At 49.2% G+C, this 25,090-nt stretch overlaps 1 protein-coding gene across 1 annotated transcript; it reads right to left on the bottom strand.

The window, feature by feature from the left end:
- Window positions 1–9,920: 9,920 nt before the first annotated feature.
- On the bottom strand, window positions 9,921–24,347 carry ZNF770 (zinc finger protein 770). Its single transcript, XM_078659429.1, has 2 exons — window positions 24,213–24,347; window positions 9,921–13,473 (listed from the first exon to the last, which is right to left on the bottom strand). The coding sequence occupies exon 2, from the start codon at window positions 13,266–13,268 to the stop codon at window positions 11,136–11,138; it is 2,133 nt and encodes a 710-aa protein (XP_078515555.1). The 5' UTR covers window positions 13,269–13,473; window positions 24,213–24,347; the 3' UTR covers window positions 9,921–11,135.
- Window positions 24,348–25,090: the final 743 nt, after the last annotated feature.

Here is a 25,090-nt window from a genome sequence, read left to right on the forward strand (position 1 = left end):
GGGGCAACCGTACCTTATCCAAAGTGATCCAAAGAGAGAATGAGTTGATCAACCGAAACCAAAAGACCCCTTAAGGGATCTCTCGAGATGATTCTGGAAGACCAGCAATTCTCAAGTAATGAGGGGTGGCTCCTCCATTTGAGCAGAAGAGCGTTGCCGCACAAGCCATAGAGAAGAAAAATAAAATGGTAACAAATGTTATTTATTACCATTTTATTTTTCAGCAACCGACCCGTCCCGAACTGAATGTCAGGGTGGAGCGATTGCCACCAAGTGTCAGCAAAGAGCTGTGCACTTAAGCTTGAAATGTGCGTGTTTCTTTGGTCAACTGTCTTGAGACGGCCAGCCAGACATGCGCGTTTTAAACCTCTCTAACCCAGCTGTTTTAGGCAGCTGAGTTACAGAAAGTGCATTCCTCCAGTGCTCTTGAGAGCACTGGGTGAGGCTGCTCCCTCCAATCCTGGCACTTGTCTCGTGCTGGTAAACAGCATGAGAACAGCGCAAGTATTGGTTAGTGTTGGACAGGCCACATGAAGGGCCGCTCTCCCCCGGCCCAACCAGGCCCGAACCAGCCACGCAAGTACCGCACACCACCATTGCACGTCCACCGTCCCCGCAGGGACCCCTACACTCGAACCTGTTGACCCCGTAGGCCGACCCACTACCGGCCTGCGCGCCCATCCTGGGCGCCATCTTGGACACTCCACCACGAGGCCGCCTGGCCCCCGATCGACCTCAACCCTGGGCCTGGCCAGGCCTCAGACATTCCGGCACCAACATCCACCCAGGAGGTGAGCGGGCTACTTGGTCAGTCAATGGGAGCAGGAGGTGTCGATGGCTCTCACCCGCCAAGTGCCGCTCGCCCATCGCCTCCCCGGACGCTGGCTCCACCCCCCTGCTGGGTGGCTGAACCCCCTCATCCCGGACCTCCCGACCTCCAAGTGCGAGGGTCCGGACATCAAAGCACACCAGCCCTATAACTGGGGCAGCTCCAGAGCAGGACGGGAGTTGTATCTTGGAGTCGAGAGACGCAAAGAAGAACTCATCCTTGACGGACTACTGGCGCTGCCGTAGCTCTGTCTTGTGCACCCTCGTCTTGCCTGCTGGCGCTGCCGCGGCTTTGGGAACCACCCTATCCTTCATCATCGTCGGGACCTGCTGGCGTAGCCGCGGACCGTTTGTAACCACCACCTTCATCGGGACCTGCTGGCTCTGCCGCGGACCGTCGTCTGCCTTCATCCATCTCGGGACCTGCTGGCTCCGCCGCGGCCCGTTCATCTACACCACCGAGCTCGAGGATTGAGAGCTATTTTCCATCGTTTTGGTAACAAGACTGTCCCGCTACCCTTTTCCCGAACAGAGACCAGAATAGAGGGGACCCCTGAGTCCAGACCTCCTTGTACCATTCTACCGTACTTGAAGAATTGTCTATAAAGTATCGTTGAACTTTATCATTGTGTGGTGTCCGTCTGTGGGGGGGGAAGTTACTTGTCTGTACGATTCACTGGAGACGGCTCTCCCCGGAGACCTCTCCCCGTATCCTCGGCCGACCCTCCCGGTCCGTCTAACATTGGTGGCCAGCGACGGGATCCGAATCACCGCATAAACCGTACAGAGAGTAGCTCACCCCACGGCGAATCACGATGTCAACTAAAGAAAGCGGATCAACGGAGAAATTCCAGATGGAGAAATTGGGCGAGTACAGCCATCGTGAACTTAAACAGTTCTGTATCGAATTAGGTATCGCTACCACCGGACTAAATACCAAAGATGACTTTAAGCAGGCCCTGGAATCTTGGGCAGAAACCGGGGCTGCCGGAACCCCCGATCAAGACATCACAGCACAAACCCCCATGGGCCCCGAAGAGCGAAGAACGGGTCTCTCGCCAGGCGAGATCCAGGAACGAGAAAGAACCCGACTACACGAGCTGGAAATGGCCCGGCTCAAAATGGACGTTGAACTAAAGTTGGCCGAACAGAAAATCAACTTAGAGCACCTGCGTCTCCGAGAAGAAAGAGAGGAGAAGCAGAGACAAAGGGAGCTCGAGGAAAAGAAACTGGCATATGAACATGAACGGAAATTAGCTGAAATCGACCTACGCAAACAGAATAAAGAAACAGGGGTGCCCGAGCAACCCCACACTCCAGGGGCAACAGAGAAGAAGGTACACATCCCCAAGGATGTCGTTCGAGAATACTTCCGAGAGGACGACATCCAGCAATGGTTTAAGGCCTATGAAATCGCTATGACTGCACACCGGATCGATAGAAGCGATTGGGGGGCCGGTCTGTGGGGGAGATTCCTCAATGAGGGCCGCGACGCCCTGCTGCAACTCCCGGACCAGCATATGACCTCCTATGACCATATGAAAGCGGCACTCCTCACCCGCTATGGCCTCACACCCGAGATGTACCGTCAGAGGTTCCGAGACTGCACACCCATCCCAGGTACAACTTGGGTGGACTATGTCGATTACTTTAGCCGAGCCTTCGAGGGCTGGATCAAAGGAAGCAAGGTCACAACCTACGAACAACTGTTCAATCTTATGGTATGGGAGCATCTGTCGAACAATTGCTTCATTGAACTTCGCCAGCACCTCCTCGACAGCAAGTTAACGGATCCCCGGCAGCTCGCAGCCGAAGCTGACCGGTGGGAGATCACCAGAGTGAGTCGAAATGGGTCCTCCGAACAGAACCGGAACAACAATGGTCAGCACCGTCCCCGAGGAGGTGGAGGCCAAGGACGCGGAAGAAGCAACGCTCCGGTCACCCCCACTATCAGCCCCACCCCCCCGTCCAACCGGGGCAGCACCCCAGCGCGACCGGGACCTCGAGCCAATGTTACCTGCCATCGATGTCAACGAGTCGGACACTATGCAAACGACCCAAACTGCCCCCAGTACCAGAGCCCAAGACCCCGCCAAGTAGCCGCTGCTGCTCTGGGGGAGGAACGGATCTCAGAGGAACAAGAAGAATATGAACAGGAACACCCAGAATGGGAGCCAGCCGCCATGGCTCTCGCCTGCCTAGGGGGGAGAGACATGGTCCCGCGGGTCCCCCTACCCGCTAATACCCAGAAGTACAGCCAATGGGTGGGCATCAATGGACGCCGGGCGGAAGCCCTTCGTGACACTGGGGCCAGTGTAACAGCCGTCCGCTGTCACCTGGTGACCCCCGAACAATACTTACCAAACGTTCTCTGCCCTGTACGTTCAGCCGATAACTCAGAAAGTCTGTGTCGGATGGCCTGCGTCCCCTTCGAATGGGGAGGGGTCTCCGGCATGTTGAAGGTGACGGTCCGAGATGATGCCCCCGTAGACTGCCTCCTGGGTAATGACCTGGAAAGCTCTCCATGGGCAGCAGTCGAACGAAAAGAGCACCTGGGGATGCTGGGCGTCCCGGACTGGGCGTGCGTCACCACCCGGTCCATGACCGCCCGTGCCAACACCCGCCCAGAGGAACTCGAATGGCCGGCGCCACCGCCTCCGGTCGCCCCCGCCGAAACCACCGACCGTGACGTCCCCCCCGAACCAGCTCAACCTCCAGACCTCGCTAACCTCGACCAGTGGCCTCAAGAGGGGGGGCCCACGCAAGAACAATTTCGCCAAGAACAAAGGACCTGTCAGTCCCTCGAGGGACTCCGCCAGCAAGCGCTAGCCCAAAGCGCAGGGGATACCTCCGGAACTCACTGGGTCTACTGGGACAATGATCTGCTGTACAGTGAGCAAAGAATCGCGGAGCTGGGGGCCAGCCGAGTCCTAGTGGTACCCCTCCGTTTTAGAGACTTTCTGCTAAACCTGGCCCACGATGTCCCCCTGGCAGGACACTTGGGTCAAGACAAAACCTATAGCCGCCTGGTGACCCACTTCTTCTGGCCCAAAATGAGGGACAATGTACACCAGCATTGCCGATCTTGCCCCACGTGCCAAGCCAGTGGGAAGAGCGGCCGCAAACTGAAAGCCCCCCTGCAACCTTTTCCCGTGGTCACCACCCCGTTCGAGAGGGTCGGAATCGATATCGTAGGGCCCCTGGACCCGCGCACAAAACAAGGCCATCGATTCATCCTGGTGCTAGTGGACCACGCCACCCGCTACCCGGAGGCTGTTCCCCTGCGGACTGTGACAGCCCCGGTAGTCGGCCGGGCTCTGATGGGGATCTTCTCCCGGGTGGGCTTCCCCCGGGAGGTCGTCAGTGACAGAGGCACGAACTTTATTTCGAAATACATGAAATCTCTCTGGCAACAGTGCGGGGTTACCTACCGGTTCACGACCCCCTATCACCCTCAAGGAAACGGACTCGTTGAGCGGTTCAACCGCACGCTCAAAGGGATGATCGGGGGGTTGGAAGAGCCCCTCCGTCGCCAGTGGGATGTACTGTTGCCGTGCCTTCTCTTCGCATATCGAGAGGTTCCCCAGAAGTCCCTGGGCTTCAGCCCATTTGAACTGCTGTATGGACACCCCGTGCGCGGGCCGCTCAGCCTAGTTAAGGAAGGCTGGGAGATGCCCCCTCTAAAGAACCCACCAGATGTGTTCCGCTACCTCCTAACACTCCGCAACCAGACCCGGCGATTCCGAGAACTAGCAAAAGCCAACCTAGAGGCCAGTCAGGAGGACATGAAAAGGTGGTATGACCGGAATGCCTCCTCCATCGAGTTTGAACCTGGGCAACAGGTATGGGTGATGTCCCCCACCGAACCCTGCGCCCTACAAGACAAGTGGACAGGGCCCTTCAAGGTGGTCGAGCGCAAGGGTCCGGCTACCTATCTCATCGACTTGGAATCTTCCCGGAACCCCCTCCGGGTCCTCCACGCTAACAGACTGAAACCGCACTTTGTACGGACAGAACTCAGCCTCCTGATGGCCACAGACAATGGGGCTGAAGAGGACTCCGAGCCCCTCCCGGACCTCCTACGAACGCGGGAGAAAGACGGTTCCGTAGATGGGGTCCGACTCTCAGAGACCCTCACCCGAGAGCAGCACCAGGAGTGCCAAGTTCTCCTATCACAATTCGCCAGCCTGTTCTCCCTCACCCCAGGTGTCACTTCCTGGTGTACGCACGATGTGGACACGGGGGACAGCCCCCCTATCCGCCACCGGGCCTACCGCGTGCCAGATCGGGTACGGGCCTGCATCCAGGAGGAAGTAGCCAAAATGCTCACGCTCGGGGTCATCGAGCCCTCAGACAGCCCCTGGGCCAGCCCTGTAGTACTGGTCCCCAAGGCAGCTGCCCCCGGCACCACACCAGAACTCCGGTTCTGCGTCGACTACCGGGGCTTGAATGCGGTCACCAGGACAGACGCACATCCCATCCCCCGGGCAGATGAACTAATCGACCGCATGGGAGCTGCCCGCTACCTCAGTATCTTCGACCTGACGGCGGGCTACTGGCAAATCGGCCTCACACCCCGGGCACAAGAACGTTCTGCCTTTTCCACGCCCGATGGCCATTACCATTTCACAGTCATGCCCTTCGGCATGAAGAATGCCCCAGCAACATTCCAACGGCTCGTCAATCAGGTCCTGGCGGGGCTCGAAGGCTTCAGCGCCGCCTACTTAGACGACATCGCTGTATACAGCAACCAGTGGTCCGAGCACCTCCACCACCTCCGAGCAGTACTGCACGCCCTTCAGCAAGCTGGCCTCACGATCAAGGCCAGCAAATGTCAAATTGGGCAAGGGTCTGTAACCTACCTCGGGCACCAGGTGGGAAGCGGCCTGGTGGCCCCTCTGCAGCTAAAAATTGCCGCCATCCAGTCCTGGCAGCCCCCCACTACCCAGACCGAGGTACGAGCCTTCCTGGGCCTCACGGGCTATTACCGAAGGTTCGTGAAAGGCTATGGTACTATCGTGAGGCCCCTCACAGAGCTCACGTCAAAAAAATCAGCCCCAGAAAGTCAACTGGACCCCAGAGTGTCAAGCTGCATTTGAACAATTGAAAGCCGCCATGTGCTCCGCCCCTGTGCTCCAGGCCCCCGACTACAGCCGGGAGTTCATCGTCCAGACGGATGCCTCCGACCATGGCATTGGGGCAGTCCTGTCCCAAGTGAACACCGAAGGCCATGACCAGCCGGTGGCCTTCATCAGCCGGCGACTCCTACCACGGGAACAACGCTGGAGCACCATAGAGAGGGAGGCCTTCGCGGTGGTATGGGCCCTCAAGAAGCTCCGGCCCTACCTTTTTGGCACACCCTTTCGGGTACAGACCGACCACCGACCCCTGCAGTGGCTGATGCAGATGCGGGGGGAAAACCCGAAGTTACTACGCTGGTCCATCTCCCTACAAGGGATGGACTTCACAGTTGAACATCGGCCTGGGCCCGATCACGCCAACGCAGATGGCCTGTCCCGGTTCTTCCGCCTCGACGAGAAGAGTCCCCAAGAGAACGGGTAACTCTCCCCGCCTTCAGCTGGGGGGGACGCATGTTGGACAGGCCACATGAAGGGCCGCTCTCCCCCGGCCCAACCAGGCCCGAACCAGCCACGCAAGTACCGCACACCACCATTGCACGTCCACCGTCCCCGCAGGGACCCCTACACTCGAACCTGTTGACCCCGTAGGCCGACCCACTACCGGCCTGCGCGCCCATCCTGGGCGCCATCTTGGACACTCCACCACGAGGCCGCCTGGCCCCCGATCGACCTCAACCCTGGGCCTGGCCAGGCCTCAGACATTCCGGCACCAACATCCACCCAGGAGGTGAGCGGGCTACTTGGTCAGTCAATGGGAGCAGGAGGTGTCGATGGCTCTCACCCGCCAAGTGCCGCTCGCCCATCGCCTCCCCGGACGCTGGCTCCACCCCCCTGCTGGGTGGCTGAACCCCCTCATCCCGGACCTCCCGACCTCCAAGTGCGAGGGTCCGGACATCAAAGCACACCAGCCCTATAACTGGGGCAGCTCCAGAGCAGGACGGGAGTTGTATCTTGGAGTCGAGAGACGCAAAGAAGAACTCATCCTTGACGGACTACTGGCGCTGCCGTAGCTCTGTCTTGTGCACCCTCGTCTTGCCTGCTGGTGCTGCCGCGGCTTTGGGAACCACCCTATCCTTCATCATCGTCGGGACCTGCTGGCGTAGCCGCGGACCGTTTGTAACCACCACCTTCATCGGGACCTGCTGGCTCTGCCGCGGACCGTCGTCTGCCTTCATCCATCTCGGGACCTGCTGGCTCCGCCGCGGCCCGTTCATCTACACCACCGAGCTCGAGGATTGAGAGCTATTTTCCATCGTTTTGGTAACAAGACTGTCCCGCTACCCTTTTCCCGAACGGAGACCAGAATAGAGGGGACCCCCGAGTCCAGACCTCCTTGTACCATTCTACCGTACTTGAAGAATTGTCTATAAAGTATCGTTGAACTTTATCATTGTGTGGTGTCCGTCTGTGGGGGGGGAAGTTACTTGTCTGTACGATTCACTGGAGACGGCTCTCCCCGGAGACCTCTCCCCGTATCCTCGGCCGACCCTCCCGGTCCGTCTAACAGTTAGGGGAGCTGGCTGGGACCCACGTTGGAGCCTGCCTGGAGGAGAGAAAACCCGAGCGAGGAGGACATCTTGCAGCAAGCCAAGAAGATCATTTTATTTATTTATTTAGTGCCCCCCTGCCGCACCAAAAAAGTTGCCACTACTAAAGCCTTAGGGTCAATTTGGTATCAATTGAAAGCCAAAAGACAGTTATTTTGCAAAACTGAAATGTACTTTATTTGTCCTGGCTGCCAAGTGCGCAGTATATGCCATTGTAGAATCCAAACGCTGCTCGGTCACACCAAATGTTTCATTAAACATACAAGACCAGACAGATCGCATCCATAATCACGTTAAGGACTAGTAGAGCATCAACGGTGGCCTTAGCCTTGACGGGTGGTGTATATGGTCTCGATTAAAGGGCATATTTGGGAGAGTGGAAATAAAGATACTGGAGACGGTTTGGGAATTTTTCATTTTATCTTCATCGTTCTCCATATATTCATCAGGGTTTGCATGTTGTTGTATTACCTGCTTTACTGGGAACGAAGTTTTCGCCTTTATCGCCTTCACTTTACCAGAAATCAATGGTGATGTATATGAAATTACTCATTATGGCGCTTAAAGGGTCTAATGGTGATCAGATGTCTCAAGAAGCAAACAGATTTATTAAAACTGATTTTCTTTGAAAATTGCTGTATAAATAGTGCAAAAGGGAGGGGTTGTGGAATTTAGAAATATTGCAGCCATGGTCTGGTTCACTGTTAGGCCAATGATACTAAGTTGTGTCTGTCTCTCACATGTAGAGCATCTCCTCATGTGTCTGGCATTGTAGAAGAGAATTCTTGAATTGCTTGCTCAGCTCTGAAAAGTTTGAATCTCGAGTGTGTACTATCCCACAATTTCAGTTTCTGCATTTTTATAGCCTTCAGTCTCTACGGAAGCTGTGTAAGAAAATATGTAGATTTGTGATCTCTACGTGTGTGCTTAGCTTTTATACTCAAGGGATGCCAGACCATCCCTTTGTGGACTGGTTCTGTGATTAACAGATTATTTAAATATTGTTTAGTAACGTTTTCAGGCTTCTTATTCGGTGTGAGCACAGATTTATTTCACTGTGGCAAGGCATGCCCCTGATAGCATATATATCTATACTACTATTATAAAGCAAGAACTTTGAACCTTTGAGGCGGGTAAACTCGGGAACCACAGCGCCAATCCACACACCCGATACATCATTGTAATCATCAGGGTGTGCAGATGGACATAGGCTATATAAACTATAAAAATATGCGTTATTTAAAAAATGTACCTTAAACATAAAAGTAGTCCCTTCGAAGTAGCGCCGGCCGCGACCTGCGTGCTGATGTCAGGAGCGCGGGGAGGAGTGGCGTCCAGGAACGGCGGACATGGCGCGGGGGATGAGCGGTGACGAGCGGCGGACAGGCGGTGAGGACCGGCGGACAGAGTGGCAAGGAGTGGCGGAGCAGTGAACTGAGGAGCGCGGGGGAGGAGCGGCGGCTGAGGTAAGGCTCCGGGGGACCCACGGACAATGTCGGGGCAGGCGGGGGTCGGGGCAGGCGGGGGATCGGGGCAGGCGGGGGCCCGGGCTGCTGGACAATGTCGGGGCGGGCAGGGGTCGGGGCGGGCGGGGTCCCGGGCTGCTGGACAATGTCGGAGCGGGCGGGGGTCGGGGAAGCCTGATTGCTCCCGGACAAGGTCGGGACGGGCTGCTAGTATATATATATATATATATATATATATATATATATATATATGTGAGTGCATCTGGCTCTGTTGAGGCTAGAGTGCACTTGGCTTATGAAAGTGCAGGACAAAACTCCCCTCTAGATATGGAATCCAGCCTGCGAGGTAAGGTAGGGAGTTACTGTACACCAAAGGTGACCTTGCTGTAATCATCGTAGTCACTATTTTTATTTTCAGCATGGCACTAACGCAAGAGATGGTTTAAGAGGCCTTGCCAGACTGGTTTTTCAACAGTGGCTATTTCCCTGGATTCTAGATGTAAATGTTTTACAAACTGTTCAGGTTTTATATTTGTTTTAGTAAACGATGTCCATTTTGTACAGTGTATCCCAATTTATACACAATACACAATGATGAATCCTGCTTTGCCCACTTCTTCTGTACACCCACTATAGTCAATGGCCTTAATCAATAAAAATCTAACCTGTTTTGCCACAGAATGCTCACCACCTGCAGTCCAAATACTCCTGGCTTCCGATTCCATCACGTCACCTGTTGCGCCACCATAGCAAAACCCATTCGAATTTTCCCCCACATTCAAATAAAACGCTCTGCACATACCTGAATGAGCGTTAACACAATCAACACGTGCCCAGTTCACTGCAAACTTCTTTTCACTGTAATTTCTTTTATCACAAAAAAGGATTTAAAACATCAATTCTTAGTGCATGCAGTTCTACTGACGTAGAATTAAGCATCTTGTCCTACAGATTTTATTCCGTATTGTATCTCAAAATAAAAGCTTTTCAGGGGTCTGCTAAAAGCGAGCATTTCCCACAGGGCCTTTAAGTGCTTTTTAAACAAAAAACTCAGAACTGAGAGTAACTGAAATTTAAATTTGAGTTTGGTGGTGAAAAATACTGCAGACTTTAAGAGCTACTCTCCACAAAAAAGACCAAAATCCACAAGTACCACATTTACTAGTAAAAATAAATACTAGATGGGAATGAAAAAGCTTGTTTCAAACAAACTTCATCTCACATCGCTAGACAAACTTAGACTGGCAAACCATAAGATGAAACAATGCTGGTGCCAACTTTAAGCGTGGAAACATTTCAACATATCATACTAATATATCAAGGCCAGGACCAATGAATTTTAAAATGCATAGAGAAGTATAGAGTGGCAGAATGCGTGAAGTTCTCACAACGAATAAGTGCAAGCAAATGGAGGCACTCCGGGCGAAGGTGTATCACGCATTTGTACAAGGAACAGAAGGGCATAGTGGCAGCATAAAAACATGGCCATTTAAAATAGCATGTGGAAGCAGCATCACACTGAAAAGGGTGAACAACACTTACAACGACACTTTTACAACGCCCTACCATTACAACGCGGTCATTACAACGCAAACTATTACAACGCATTGCTCTGGGGGGCGCTCTAGGATAGGGAATAGATTAATTTACTATCCAATAACCTTCCCTAGTGTCCACGGGGACTGGAGTTGGAATAGTAAATTAAACTATTCACTATCCAGCACCCCAAAGCGCTATGCGTTGTAATGGACTGCGATGTAAAAACTGCGTTGTAAAGGCAGGCGTTGCAATAGCCTGCGTTGTAACGTCATACATCCACTGAAAAGTGGTGGCTACTGAGCTAACCTTACTCGGAACCAACCTGCTGACCTACTGTTGAGCTAGCTACAGGGTCAGGCATTTACTGACTGTGCGATGCCTGTCCTGTGACGAGGTCTAAACAAATTGTATCCTCCTGTGGCCTATTTAGTACCTTTAACAAACACAGTCAAAAATACAAAACAATATATTTTCTCTATTCGTCTGGTGGACATTCGATCAAGTGCCTTAAAGTACCACGAAATCTAGGTGAATTCACCCCAAACCTGGCTTACCATACCCAGGTCTACCATTTTGTCCAAAAAAACTCACTCTTTACAAAATCATCTAGGAAATCAAAATGACTCCTTTGAATGTGTGACTGCGTGTCTTTTCAGATGGGGCAACTGCCTGAATGTTTTTTCACAAAGGGGGCATTTAAAAGGCTTCTGTCCGGCATGCACGAGAAGATGGCGGTCAAGCTTGGACTGAGATTTAAAAAGTTTAAAGCAAACGCCACACTCGTAGCTCTTCCTTGTGCCTGTGTTCCTCTCTGTGACTGAAGGGATATCATTCCAGGGGCCATCAGCTTGGTACTCCTCATCAGGGAAGAAGGGACTATCATTCTCCAAAGTCTGTACATCATCCATGTTCTCTTCCAGAGTGGATTCTGCTTCCACCTCCACCTTAATTTCAGCGATCGACTCGGAGGACATGTCATCGAAGTCTGGTGATGGTCTGGGTGAAGAGATGTTGTGGTAAGGAGACCCAAGCTGCATGGCATCAGGCTCATGACTAAACAAGTGATTGAGATTTCTGAATTCTGCCTGATACGTTAAAGCATCAAGATGGAGTCCCTTCTCTTTGTGGGTCACCTGATGCCGCTTTAGGTGAGCAGACTGACGAAAACACTTTCCACACAAGGCACAGGCAAAGGGCTTCTGTCCAGTGTGAGTAAGATAATGCCTTCGAAGCTTGGACAAGGATGGGAACGTTTTCTCGCACATGTCGCATTTACTCAGGATTTTGAGCCGGCGGCGCCTTTGCCGAGGAGGGCCATGGCAGACGGTTACAGGCACCTCAGAGATGTCACATTCCTCACCCGAAGAGACATAAATAGCTTCATCTCTGCCACCAGAATTCTGCTCATCCAGTTGGTATTCACCTGGCAGCACACTGTTCATATTGATACCAAGTTCACAACTTAGTACCTGTTTGGGAAGGCTGAACGGTTTAGGCCACTGACTTTGCCCCGTTTCTCGTTTAAACATTTTCCTTTTTGTACCCAGAGTCTTGGGCGCCCCCAGCTTCCTCACACTGGTCGCCTTATCTGCAGAACCATGATCTTTCCCAGTTTGGTCCTCCGGCACCAGCTGCTGATGGCTTGTGGCAGGGTATTTCCTTTTTTTCCTAGTAACTGGCTGTATCTCTGGCCACCTAATCCCTGCTACTTTCAAGTGCATTGAAGGCCTCCCCCTTCTGCCCTTAGACCTGCGGATCAGGTTCATTTTATTAGCGTTCAACCGGCTTCCATCTTCAGCAATGAAGCACGTGTGCGCCTGCAGGATCTGCTCTGTTTCGAAGCTCTGCTCACACCCCATGCACTGGAATGGGACCACATAGACCGAGCCCATCTCACCTGTATCCTGGTTGCAAGGCCTGGATACATAACCCCCCTCAAATGCCTCGTCGTCATCGATTACGATAGGACCAGATGCTTCATCGACTTTGGCACCCCACCGTCTACGAGCCAACTTTGGTAACAAAGCCTTTCGCACATGGACCTGCCTGTGCTTAAACAGTTTACTCTGGACCTTAAAGCTCTTATGGCAAAATCCACACTCAAAGGGCTTGTCTTCCATATGGGTGATCTGGTGGATTTTCAGATGAACCTTCTGGCGGAACGTCTTGTCGCATAGGAGACAAGCAAATGGTCTCTGGCCTGTGTGAATGAGTACATGCCGCTCAAGTTTGGAGCGTGAAGGGAAGAGTTTGAGGCAGAAGTCACACTTGAGCACTTTCAGCCTTCTTCCTTGGCTTCGAGGAGGGCGCGACGAAGGGATGCACTCATGAAGCACCCATCGATCTTCTGTTGAGAAGGACTTCTCACAGACGGAACAGTGAACTGGCCCGCTAGCTGTTCGATGCGGACTGTGGAACACAGATCTTTTGAATGACTTCATCGTGCTCTGGACGCTTTCACCATGTAGCTGCTGATGCTTCAGAAAGGTAACCAGATTCTTGAAACTCCTGTGACACATGCCACACTGAAATGGCAGCAAATGGGTCTGCTGGTGTCTCTCAAGGTGAACAAGTTGTCTGAATGTTTTTGGACACGTGTGACACCGGTATGGCTTCTGGCCTGTGTGGATAAGGTAATGTCTGGACAGTTTTGAAGGGGTTTCAAACTGTTTGAAGCAAGCGTTGCAGATGTACGGCCTCTTCCTTGGAACTTTATGAACAGTTGAAATCTGCTGACTTTTTAACATTTTTCACTCCAGCTTCTAGCCCCTTCAGCCTCAAAATTGTTTGGCTGTTTGTATCAAGTTTTTCTCCCACAAGCCAGGGATCAGTTGGTACAACATCAATCTTCATGGAAACACATCAGTTAATGCATGAAAACAGCAATTATTCTAGAGACAATAAGCACATAGTTGATCCCAGGGTGGAACTATTTGTCCCTTATGTGGGTTCCTGTAAAAAATAAAGAGAGATATATGAGGCATTGCTAATATTTTACTTTGTGCTAAACATCCCCTACTCTACAATGAATAAACTACTGAATCAATACATTCAGAGAGCACCTCTAGCAGTTTGTACTCTTGCAAGAATTCTACCTAACAAACACAAACACCACCCAAACCTCAACATAACATTATAAAATATTGTTTGAGAAAGATCTGAAATGTGTGCAATATACAGGGGAGATTTTGCTGAACATTTTGCAATAATATTCAAGGATTCAGCATGTTGTGCAATTCTTCTGCAAGTCAATGTTGTGGGGCAGAGATCTTCTCCTTTTCTGTGTAGCCCAAATACAAGAAGACAATTACAAATGGATTCAATCTGCAAGTAGGGTTCACATGAAGATCAAATGGCAGTATTTTCCTTGGTGGGGGCTTGTGTTACAGAGGATAACCAAAGTTGTTTATCAGAGCAATGTTGTCTCCTATCTGGATTACGCAAGACACTCCTGTACTCAGTGATCAATGCAGTTGTCAGGCTAAGAATTAAGACTCATCGTTAAGACTATCTGTTAACATGTTTTTAGGTCAGCCTAGAGCCAGCCGCAGGCACTGCTCTACGAGGCTTATTGTAGAGGAATAGGTGAATAGAAGCACCGCCCACTCTCCGCCCATATTTGTGATTGGCTTGTGTCATTGTTTGTCCTAAATGCTGGCTTCTGATTCGTCGATAGGCTTATTAGTCCCTCCTTAGTACCGCCTCTTCTTCATTTGTCACCTCCCATGGTGACTGGTCCCTTTACTTCGAGTGTTATACGGTGCTGTTACTTAGACTGTCAGCACTATTTTCATCAATGAGGTTCGCCTACTGCGGGCAAGACGTGCTTTGGTGCCTTCTTCCCCCCGCCCTCCCTCCCGTTGTCTATGCCTGCTCCACCCAGTTGTCCATGCCTTCAAAATCACCCCACCCTTCCCAGTTGTCCGTGCCTTCTCCCCCTGCCCGCCCTCCTGTTGTTCGTGCCTAATCCTCCCGCCCTCCCTCCCGTTGTCGTGATGCCAAACATTTTTAATGCAATAGGTCTCGCGTAAATGCAAGACCTATTGCATTGCAAATGCTTGTCTTTTTTAGCGAACCCTCATACTCTATCAACAAGGCGCACGTCCTCAAAGTAACGTTCGATATCAGTTGCAGGCAGAGCCGCTAAAGTGAAAAGGGCAGTCATGCAGCAACCCTCACTGCCAATCCCTAACTGTGGCTTAGCACCGTCTCCTCCCTGGCAGTTCGCCTACATGTGGAAGTGCGTAAATCACATGCAACCTCTCAGGAGTTTGACCTGCCTTTCCATCTCCGCCTCAATTCACTGCCATGCCCTTTGTGACTTAGTTAAGTTTATAACCCGTTTTCTAGTACAATTTCATCGGTAGTAATGCAACGAAGGCGCACCTCATAAACATTTACATTCAGATAAGGACATATATTTGGGGGTTTATATTTCTCAAAAATAATAACACCTCGAAAACTTTCAATTAGGATTGGTGCTTCTCGGGATATGTACGCACCCTACTACCTAGGTGCACAATTACACAAGGTATGTCAAAGACACTTCTTGTGTGATACAACTTTTTATACACAGAATATCCCAGCACTCTACTGTAGTAAGATCTAGGTCAGTTGTATGTTGGATTCAAAACAAGTAACAAAGATTACTAAATTCGCAAAAATTCATGTACTACCAACAAATTTCGTTCTCGTAGAAATGGAAAATTTATTTTTATACCAAGTTTGAGTTGTATCATCAAAACAACACATACGTCATTTCATTATTGACAAACAAGCAAGGAATTTGGCAATCAATTCGAAATATCCTTGATAGATAGAGGGTCGTTGTTCAAATATTAACAACAGTTGTATGTTCTCCTCTCGCAGGTTCGCAAACGACAACAGCCGACACGTGTTTCGTCACGTCAGGTGACTTTCTCAAGGCTTTTAGATTTCCCCAACCTAACCTTCGGCCTTTGTTTTAATAGCAGTTAAATCTGTTATTGGGTACAGTTGGCGTGACTGCATACATTTATACACGTTTGTGCTCAGCCCCTGCAGTCCAAAGGGGTATTTTTATATTGGTGCCCCATAGACAGACTGTTCTCTCCCTCGTGGCACCTTACACATACTTTTATTAATCTCAACTACTGTCCCTGTATCCTCCCTCGATGTGTTTTTGCATATTGCACGGCCGGGAGATACAGGCTACAGTGGGGATGCTGCCCTCGCACTATATCCAGACATGACTCGTGCTTTTTAATCTAGGAGCAAAACCTGCTTGTTTTATTAGCTTTCGCACAGGAGGGATACTTTTGGGCACCCATCTTCTGCAAAAAATGGGCCTGGTAAGTTTTAACTGATGCTGCCAGCGAGAGTCATGTCCTAAGAATCCCACATTTAGACCTGATTCCCCTTAGAAGGAAACCTAGAAATGAAGAATTGTAGCCCCATCATTAACTAAAGACAGCTGACTGACCGGCATGGGAGCTCCTTGTGATACCGCGCAGTCTCGTTAGTAGATACCGGCTTAAGAAAATACAATGCCGGCCTTCCCCGCATAAAGACATTGACAGAAGACATTCTTTTATTAATGATGGACTTCAGCCAATTCTATAGAAAGTGTCACAAACCTAACTTGCCACATGAAATGTACATCTAGCTACCAAGGGCACAGTCTTATTCCAGGGCAGTCTCAGTGGTCTGTAGTGATTTCTAGGACTTTGAAATATAGAGCTTCCTCTGCGCACATTATCTTTTGGTCCACAGCTGACAAATATCACACATGAGGCTCTTGGACCTCGAGATCTTCGTGATAGTCAATAGTAGATTCTGCTCTAAGAGGGCCAGGACCTGCTTACTATGTGCAGTGGGAAAGAAACAAGCATTTGCAATGCATGATGTCTCACGTTTGTGAGAGTTTGAGCTATTGGCATTGTAAGTGACAATTACTTTTATTTATGCATTTTGAAAACCTGCAAGCAATGTTTAAACACACACTTTGCACTTCAAGTAGCTGCTCAAGAGAAGCAAGACTGGCAGTAACTGCACCTCTTCTACTGCTAGCCTTGCTTCTTGTAAAACAGTCAACATGTTTCTGCCTTTGATAGCCCTCTCGTCAGGTGTACGGGCATTCATCAGGGCCAAAAGTAACCACTCTGCATAGCAATAAAAGAACAAGTAATAAAGAACAACCAAGACTGTGCTGATGAGATGCCTCATTGGGAGGTATTCAGGACCTGCATTGGTTAGAGAAAAACACGTAAAAAATGCATAAAATATAGAAATACACAACGTCCAAATGCCCATTAAGCAGGGTTTAATAAAGAAAAAACAACATACTGGACACATGATGTCGAAGTTATAGAAATAACGGATACATATGTGGATTCCTGCGTAAATTCTCACCTTCAGGAGGTTGGGGTCACAGTAGCAGTCAAAATCATGCAAAGAAAGGAAGTCAACATCATGTTACCAATAAATAAAATCCTCAAAACATTACCTAAAGAGTTCTGGTCCGGCTGTCACACGGGTCAATATAAAAGAATCTCTCAGGAGTCTAGACGATGTGGTCCCAAGTGTTAGCTAATGATGCCTATTGTAATTCATCATTCAGGACACGTTTATGTGTAGGAAGTCTAAAAACCTATTGCCTATCTTTATGCATAAGAAGATAACAACTGAAATAATGGGTAGCAACAAAAAGTCTGGGTTTTTCTAACACAGTCCATTTGATATGATTCACATGATCACCCAATCGTAGAAAATGAGTTTATCATTCCACATGGCTAGCGCATGTGATTAGTTTATGTAGAGTTTGAAGTGCCTCTCCGTCTGGTATGTACACGGTAAACCGAATTCCGATCTGTGGCTTTTCTAAATAGTTCAGTCGCTAAAGAGCCGCTGTCAGGATAGATCAGGTCTAGAAAGGGGGCTGGTTCTTTGCTAAACAATTTCAGAAGCACATGCTGCTGTTGAGCCAATAGAAAACTTCAATAACAGAGTCAAAGTCACCCTACCAGATTATCAGAATGTCATCTTGATAGTGCTTCCACAGCCTAATCTGGTGAGAGAATGGATTGCTTGTGAAGATAAATGACATCTCAAAAATATGCATGTAAAAAGATTAGCCATGCTGAGAACAAGGGTGTTCCTCATCGAAGTCCCGGTTACTTGTAGAAAAAATATATTTCTTAAACAGGAAGAAACCTTCTGACATGGCCAATGAGGCGCACTTCAGAAAGACATGGAAATGATGGAGTGAGCCAAATTGAGTCGAACAGAGTAAAGTCAATAAAGTGCCCAAGCATCTGGTTGTGAAATGCAGCAGTAGAGTGATTTCGCAATGAGTCCAATCATGAAATGTTTTTCAAAGTCAAATCTAATGGTCTCTAGGAGGTTGACAACATCCTTAGTATGCTAAATTAATTAAGGCATCTTCAACACGAGTGGTCTCAAAAAGTAGTTCATGATTTATGAGAGAGGTTCGAAAATATAACCAATCCCTGAAACAATGGTCATCCTGATTCCTCCCTTTGAATATAATCCTTTTTAGGTCGAGCCCTGAGCCAGCACGTAAGCGCTGCTCTGGGGTTGATTTGTGGTAGTTTACTGCGTGAAGGAAGCCCCGTCCATCTTTTTCATTGGCTTGTGTCTTTGTCCTTCATAAATGCTGTCTTCCGATTGGTTTATAGGCTTATTAGTCCCTCCTTATGATTGCCATATCATCATTTGTATCCTTCTATGGCTACTGGCCCCTTTACTTTGAGTATTGCACGGTACGTGTTATTTAGATTGTGAGCACCATTTTCTTTAATGAGGTTCTCCTACTGCCCGTGCTTCCCCCCTCTCCCGCAGTTCGTGCCGCCCTCACTCCTGTTTGTGCCTTCTTGCCCCCCTGCCCACACTCCTGTTTGCAATGTAATAGGTCTTGCGTGAATGAGTGTCCTGTTGCATTGCAAATGCTTGTTACTATTGTCTCGGGATATCTAACGTTTTGCGTCAGATTCTGGCCTTATTCCGTCAAATATTAGCACATTTTCCCACAGACTTTTTTTTCTGCAGATTTGAACTATCTCTAGTTAAGAAGGAGCCAGTTCAATCCATGCCACAGGTGAGGCACGATATGCAAGCCTGACTGTGGTAAGGTATTACATGTGACCCTCCTCTATCAAAAGAGGCTGCTTCTTTTACGTAAAGTGACACTGTTACCTGTAAGCTAGCTGTATTCTAGCACTATAGGAAGGAAAGTTGTGCTGATTGCACCATATGTGTTCTGTGTGACTAGTTGTGGCTTATGTTGCATTCTGCCAGGTCTTTTTCCTCTTGTGAATCTTGTAGCAATGCTCCCCATGCAGTTCTTGTTCCCTTGAGGGGTTTCATCCTTTTAAGGCATTCCATGTGCTGTGGTTATTCTGTGTGTGAGGGAAGCATATCCTGCTGCTTCCTGTGTTCTGCTGTCTGCTATGTGGGAACGGGGAGAGAATTATCTTGCACTACTGCTGCTGATGTGGTACCTCTCCTCCATGTACGAGGGAAGCTTGCACTGCTGATGCCCATGTATTAACTATTGTCAATCAATATGGACTTACAGAGCGCAGCTAATCACCTGATAGGGTATCCAGGTGCTGGGTATATGTGCAAAGAACACTAGATTTCTTAATGTAGATGTTACCTGCAATGGGAGGGAAATCTGCAATCTTTTTTTTTGCACTTCTGGTAACGGCTTAATGTGTACGGGGAAGGAGAGTGAGGGAAGCGTGTACAGCTGATGCCAGTGTTCCTCCTCTTCTACTTGTGCAAGGGAAGCCTGCTCTCCTAATGCCCATTTGGTTCCTGTTAAGCATCTAAGTGAGAAAAGTTTTATTTCTGATGACCTCATAGTACACATGGGTGTCTCTTTAAATGTTACTGCTGGGGCTTTACCTGTTCCATGCTTTATGTGGAAGGGAGGTTTGCACCGCTCAGGACTTTACGATACCTGTTCTCTGTGGGAAAACATGCATGGTTGTTAACGATGAGTTCATCTGCTATGTGCAAGTGAAATATGCAAACCCTTGTATCCTCTACTATATTTGAAAACAATGCTTCTCACGCCTGTAAGTTGCAAGACGAGAGACCAGGGAAAGGAAGAGAGGGTGAAAAGCATTTGCTGCAGCAACTATTTTGACTCATGTGAATCACAGAAGACTTCAACATACAAGAAACTAAACAACTGGCATTGCGAGGCCCAGTTTTGTATGCTGTCTACCATGCAGGCCAAACTATTAGAGATTGACAGCGTCATTATGAACAGAGAGCCACCATGTTGTGACAGCCAGTACCTTGCCTATCTGACTAACCATCACCATCTTTCGGCACACCAGCAACGAGGACAACATGAGCCTGGAGACAAAGAAGTGCAAAAAGGGGAAACTAAGTCACAGACCTCCTCTGTCTATACATCTAGAATCTGAAATCTCATTCCTGTACACATCAGGAACACCCCTACCCTTTCCCTACTGAAAGAGCTGAAGATCAACCTCTTTAACCCCTCCCATGCTTGTGACGGAACCGTTCCGTCACGAGCCTCGGGTGGGCTGTGCTGGTGACGGAACGGTTCCGTCACGGCCCGCTCACCGCGCCTGCGCGGCGCGAATTCCGCGCCTGCGCTGACGTTCTAATGGGCGGGCGGGTCCATGACTGAACCGTTCCGTCACAAGCACAGCTCACCCGAGGGCCGTGACAGAGCGGTTCCGTCACGAGCACGGGACCGCCGCGCGGCCCCGCCTCCCCCTTAGTGCTGCGGCAGAATACCCGCCGCAGCGAAGGAGTTAAAGAAGACTACATCACAAAACAACACAATCCACCATTCTTCTCAAAACACTGCACCCCGCCCAGATTCACGGGCATTGGACCACTGCATTCAACCATGTACAGTGCTTAGCTGCCTTGTGGCTAGGTTTGTGCACGAGAACTACCACGTACATACAGTGATTTAAAGTGCTCGGACAGAAACGCTTTACACATTTCGGTCACAGTTCCTTCACCTCTCAAAACAGCTCTATGTTGGTAGTCTCTTTGCCATTGGATTATCAGATATATTCTAACTAAAAAAACAGAAGTAAAATCATAAGTGTCTCCCCCCTAGTAGCCACTTTCTGGTCCTTAAACCAGCGGCATCGCATCACTGGCAGCATCAATTCCCCTAAAATAGCATATATGTGTGTTTGTAAGAATGTATGTTGAGCAACAGGGACATCTGCATAAATGTACATGGTGAAGAGTGAGAGGCTGCCAAAAGTGACTGAAAATCTATATTTTGAGTGGGCGGGGGCTTTTGGCTGGGAAACAATGATGTATGGGGAGGGAGGGATGTGGTATAATATGGAGCATGTGTCCCTTTTAGGTCAAAGTCTATCAGGCAGCACAGCTGTATGGTTTGCTAATTACATCTTGGACACATGCAGAAGGCTTCCCTGTGAACGCAATCCCCAAATTGGTTACCATTGGCTTTGTGTCTCACATTTGCTTGCTTTCGATTTGCTGACTATTTGTGTTAGGCTGTCCAGCTTAAGCGTGTCCCTTCCGTGGCCCACACCTTAATAACTTTAGGTCTCAGAGTACTTCCTTTCTGTAAACAGGCATTAAAGTCTTGATCTTAACTTGTTACATCTCCTGTGCATTCAAAGACAGAGGTCAAATGTCAGGCTCGGTCCTCCAAGGAAGGCTGGTGTTTACTTCTGTTTCTCTGACTTCAATGTGAGAGGTTTTATGTGACAATCATACTGGATGCTAGGGTTGTGCTGGAGAAAGGCTGTATGTTATTTCTTTTTCTACTACACAACAAAATGTAAGTGTCTGTTAATGAAATGTGCAGATATTTCAGAATATATCAGAATTTGAAAAGAACAAATGAAGCACATTTTTTATTAGTCTGAAGTGTGGTGGCAAAAATGTTTTTAATATGATGAAAACAAATCAAGACACTGGGTGATATTAGTCCATACATTATCGTTTGTGCAGTGTATACTTAAATCAGTAAAACTGAATGTCTGTGCAAATATAATGGTAATTTCAACTGAAGATATATTGCTTGTAATGGCAGTGTGAAACTACACCATGCAAACTCCATCTTATCCCACTCCACACTGCTCTACGCCTGTCCACGCTACTGCACTGTACTCTGCATCACTCTACTCTATGCCAATGCACTCCACCCCATTATACTCTACTGTGCACCATGCCACTTTATGCCACTTCACTCAACTCTGAAACATTCTACTCTGCACCACTCGCTCTAATCCACTGCAATCTGTGCTGCACCACTCCACTCTGCACACTCTATTCTACTCTGTACTACTCTATGGCACTGCACTCTACAGGGCTCGACAAATCCGAAAAATGGTACTAGTCCTGCAGGTCTAGTACCATGGAAAATCCCCTCGACCTGACTGCAACCCACTTGACCTCCGTCTCTGAAAACGGAGCAAAAGTGACAAAATAACAAGATTTAAAGGCATCTTTATAGCTCATTCCCTTTGTGAGCAATAAAAATGCCTTTAAATCGTGTTATCTTGTCACTTTTGCTCTGTTTTCAAAGACAGAGGACAAAAGTTAGTTTGACTTCCTACTCGCCAGAAAAGGCGAGTAGGACCTAAAAATAGCTCGTCCTCATCCATTCTCCCTCACAAATGCGAGCGGGCGAGTGGATTTGTCGAGCCCTGCTCTACTTTAACCACTGCACTCTATGCCTATACACTCTACACCACTTTACTCAAAACCAATGTACTTTAGGCCACTGCACTCTACCCCAATCTGCTCAGCACCACTGAACTATATGCCAATCTACTCTTCGACCCTTTACATCTCTACAACATTGTACTCTACGTCACTGCACTCTATGCCACCCTGAACCACTGTACTCTACGCCACAACTCTCTACGTTACTCTACTCTGCACCACTGCAATCTACCATGTGCCACTCTACACCACTATATCCTATGCCACTGCACTTTACATCACACCATTCTACTCTGCACCACTGTACTCTATGCAATTTACTGTGCACCACTCTACACCAATGCACTTTACACCACTCTACTCCTCTGCACTCTATGTCACTCTACTCTGCAAAACTACACTCTCTGCCACTGAACTCTACTCGATACCACTATACTATGCGCCACTGCACTCTATGCCACTGAACCACACCACTGCACTCTATGTAACTGCACTCTACACCACTCTAATCTACTGTGCACCAATGCACTCTACACTGCTCCAGTAGGCCATTCTACTCTACCCTACCCTGCACCACTTCAGGCCACTGTACTCCATACACTCCACTGTACTCATGACACTCCTTTACGCCATTTTCTTTTAGCCATGCTGGACAGCGGCCTCACTGTTGTGCAACTGCTAAAGCAAAAGCCAACAGCTCTTGCATAGACAAGACCTATCGGCTTTGCCAATGCTTTTTGTCCTCAAGTAATGGTGATGGAGATGCATTACACAGTTTCATGATTGCAGATGTTCCCCTGTAAGTAATCCCTTAGAAAAAAGGGCTATTTAGTAAATTGAATGCATTCACAATGCAAGTGATGAAAGTACACGATTATCACCCTTTGTAGAGGACATCAAATAAATGGTGGAACTTGACCTGTGGTCTAAGACTGAGTGAGACAAGAAGAACAATGCCTGGGGAGAAGACAGTATGTGACCCTGTGAAATAAATGATCCAGAAGGTACGCTGCAGGGGTGGACATAAAGAACAGTGCTTATGAAGAATACAGTGTTTGTCCATGTGAAATAAATGATCCACATGGTATGCTGCAGGGGTAGACAAGAACAGTACCTAGGAAGAAGACACTGTGGGGCAGATTTACTACTTCTGGCGCATCTCTGCCAATCAGCAGGGATGCACCAGAAGAGTTGCGATGCATCTGCCCACTCGTGCGCCACCACTGATGCGCCGCATTTACAATGCGCCGCACCGAGGCACACGGATGGGCAGATGTGTGCTGCATCCCCCGTCGGAAAGGCGACGCATTGCTGGAGTTGCGTCGCAAGCGCGACGCAGCTCCAGCAAGGCTCGGGGGTGCCCTATCCCTACCATGCTGCATCAATCCTTTTACCTGCTTCAAGAAGGCACAGGGTTTTGAGGCAGCATGGTCTTAAAAGTGACTGAGTGAAATCTTGTAGATTTCACTCAGACACTTTTAGGAGGCGTTCCTGTGCCGGAATGCACCCCCTGCGCCGGAACGCCTACATGTGGCACAGGGCTTTACAACGTGACGCATCTCCCAGATGCGTCACTGTAAATACCCCCAGCATGGCGCTGGCTTTGCACCGCCGCTGCGTCACAAAAGTGACGCAATGGCAGCGCAATAGAGGCGCAAGGGGCTTGTAATTCTGCCCCCGTGTGTCCATGTGAAATAAATGATCCACATGGCATGCTGCAGGGGTGGACAAGAAGAACAGGGCTCCCCCACCCATAAGCGCAGTCACCCAAAGAATGACACACACCCTATAGACAACAGGCCCTGTGCAGGAGCTCTGTGCATTGCCTGAACACGCCTTGAACCCCAGGACCCCCCGTCCCTGCCTCCCCTCAGCTGATGTAGAGCAGTGAGGGGACTGTGAGTACCACTCAAACCCCGCCCACCTTCCCTCAGGGATAAACACACGCGGTGCCACGCCCCCTTCTATCCCCAGGCATCACGTCTCACCTGGGCCTGCACCCCCACTTCCACCAGGTGCCCCGGGAATCCTCCCCCGCCTCCAGGCATGTCCGGGGAACGGCTGCGGCGCTGCAGCGGGTCCGGCGGGGAACAAGAACCGCCTCTGCAAGGTTCCGATCACCCCTCCGGCTGACAGGAGGCGGGACATTCCGGCGGCTGCCATGGGGACAACAGGACAACCAATGAAACGTGATCTACGTTGTGACGGACGTCATAAGAAACCGGAACAACATACGGAACTGAGGCCAATGGAAGACGGCGGAATCTAAAGTAATCCTGAACACTAGACTGCGTGAGCGGTATAACATCGGCCATGTTAGGTGTGGGGAATTCAGAGGGCGTTTCATGAGCTGATCATAGACTCACTCTAAACATATACACATACACATAAATTTAAATTCCTACGAACTGCGAAACGTGGGTACCTTACAGTTGAAAAGCGCCAAAATTAATTATACAGAGGGTGGGAAAACCATCAAATTAATATAAAGAGGTCGGACCTGGACCTAGGAGCCAAAATAGGATGAGTCAAATTATCATATTACTTTACTTGATGCGGTGCAAGTATAACCGTAAAGCGAACTGAATTACCAACATGTTAGATGCTCTCAGTGCACAGGCAGAGAAAGATAAAGCATGTCCATTTTAAAATGTGCGTGATGTACAATTGATTTTCAAAACATAGTTAGGCCTACTCATGTCAACTTATTGTACATCATTGTTATGATTAGTACAGTGCAAACACTTACATGGCGTCTCATTAATGCTGATTTAAGTACATCATTATTAATTTTAAAATTTGCTCCCACGTGCCTTTTCACCAGCCTCGCATCTGGATGTGAATTATTAGGGAGAGTCGAGCCAGG

Source organism: Lissotriton helveticus, chromosome 9 (genome assembly GCF_964261635.1).
Source record: "Lissotriton helveticus chromosome 9, aLisHel1.1, whole genome shotgun sequence".
NCBI classification, from domain to species: domain Eukaryota; kingdom Metazoa; phylum Chordata; class Amphibia; order Caudata; family Salamandridae; genus Lissotriton; species Lissotriton helveticus.

Bases quoted from the DNA above. Each gene is read 5' to 3' on its own strand.
- ZNF770 (XM_078659429.1), bottom strand. From the start codon at position 13,268: ATGTTAAAAAGTCAGCAGATTTCAACTGTTCATAAAGTTCCAAGGAAG.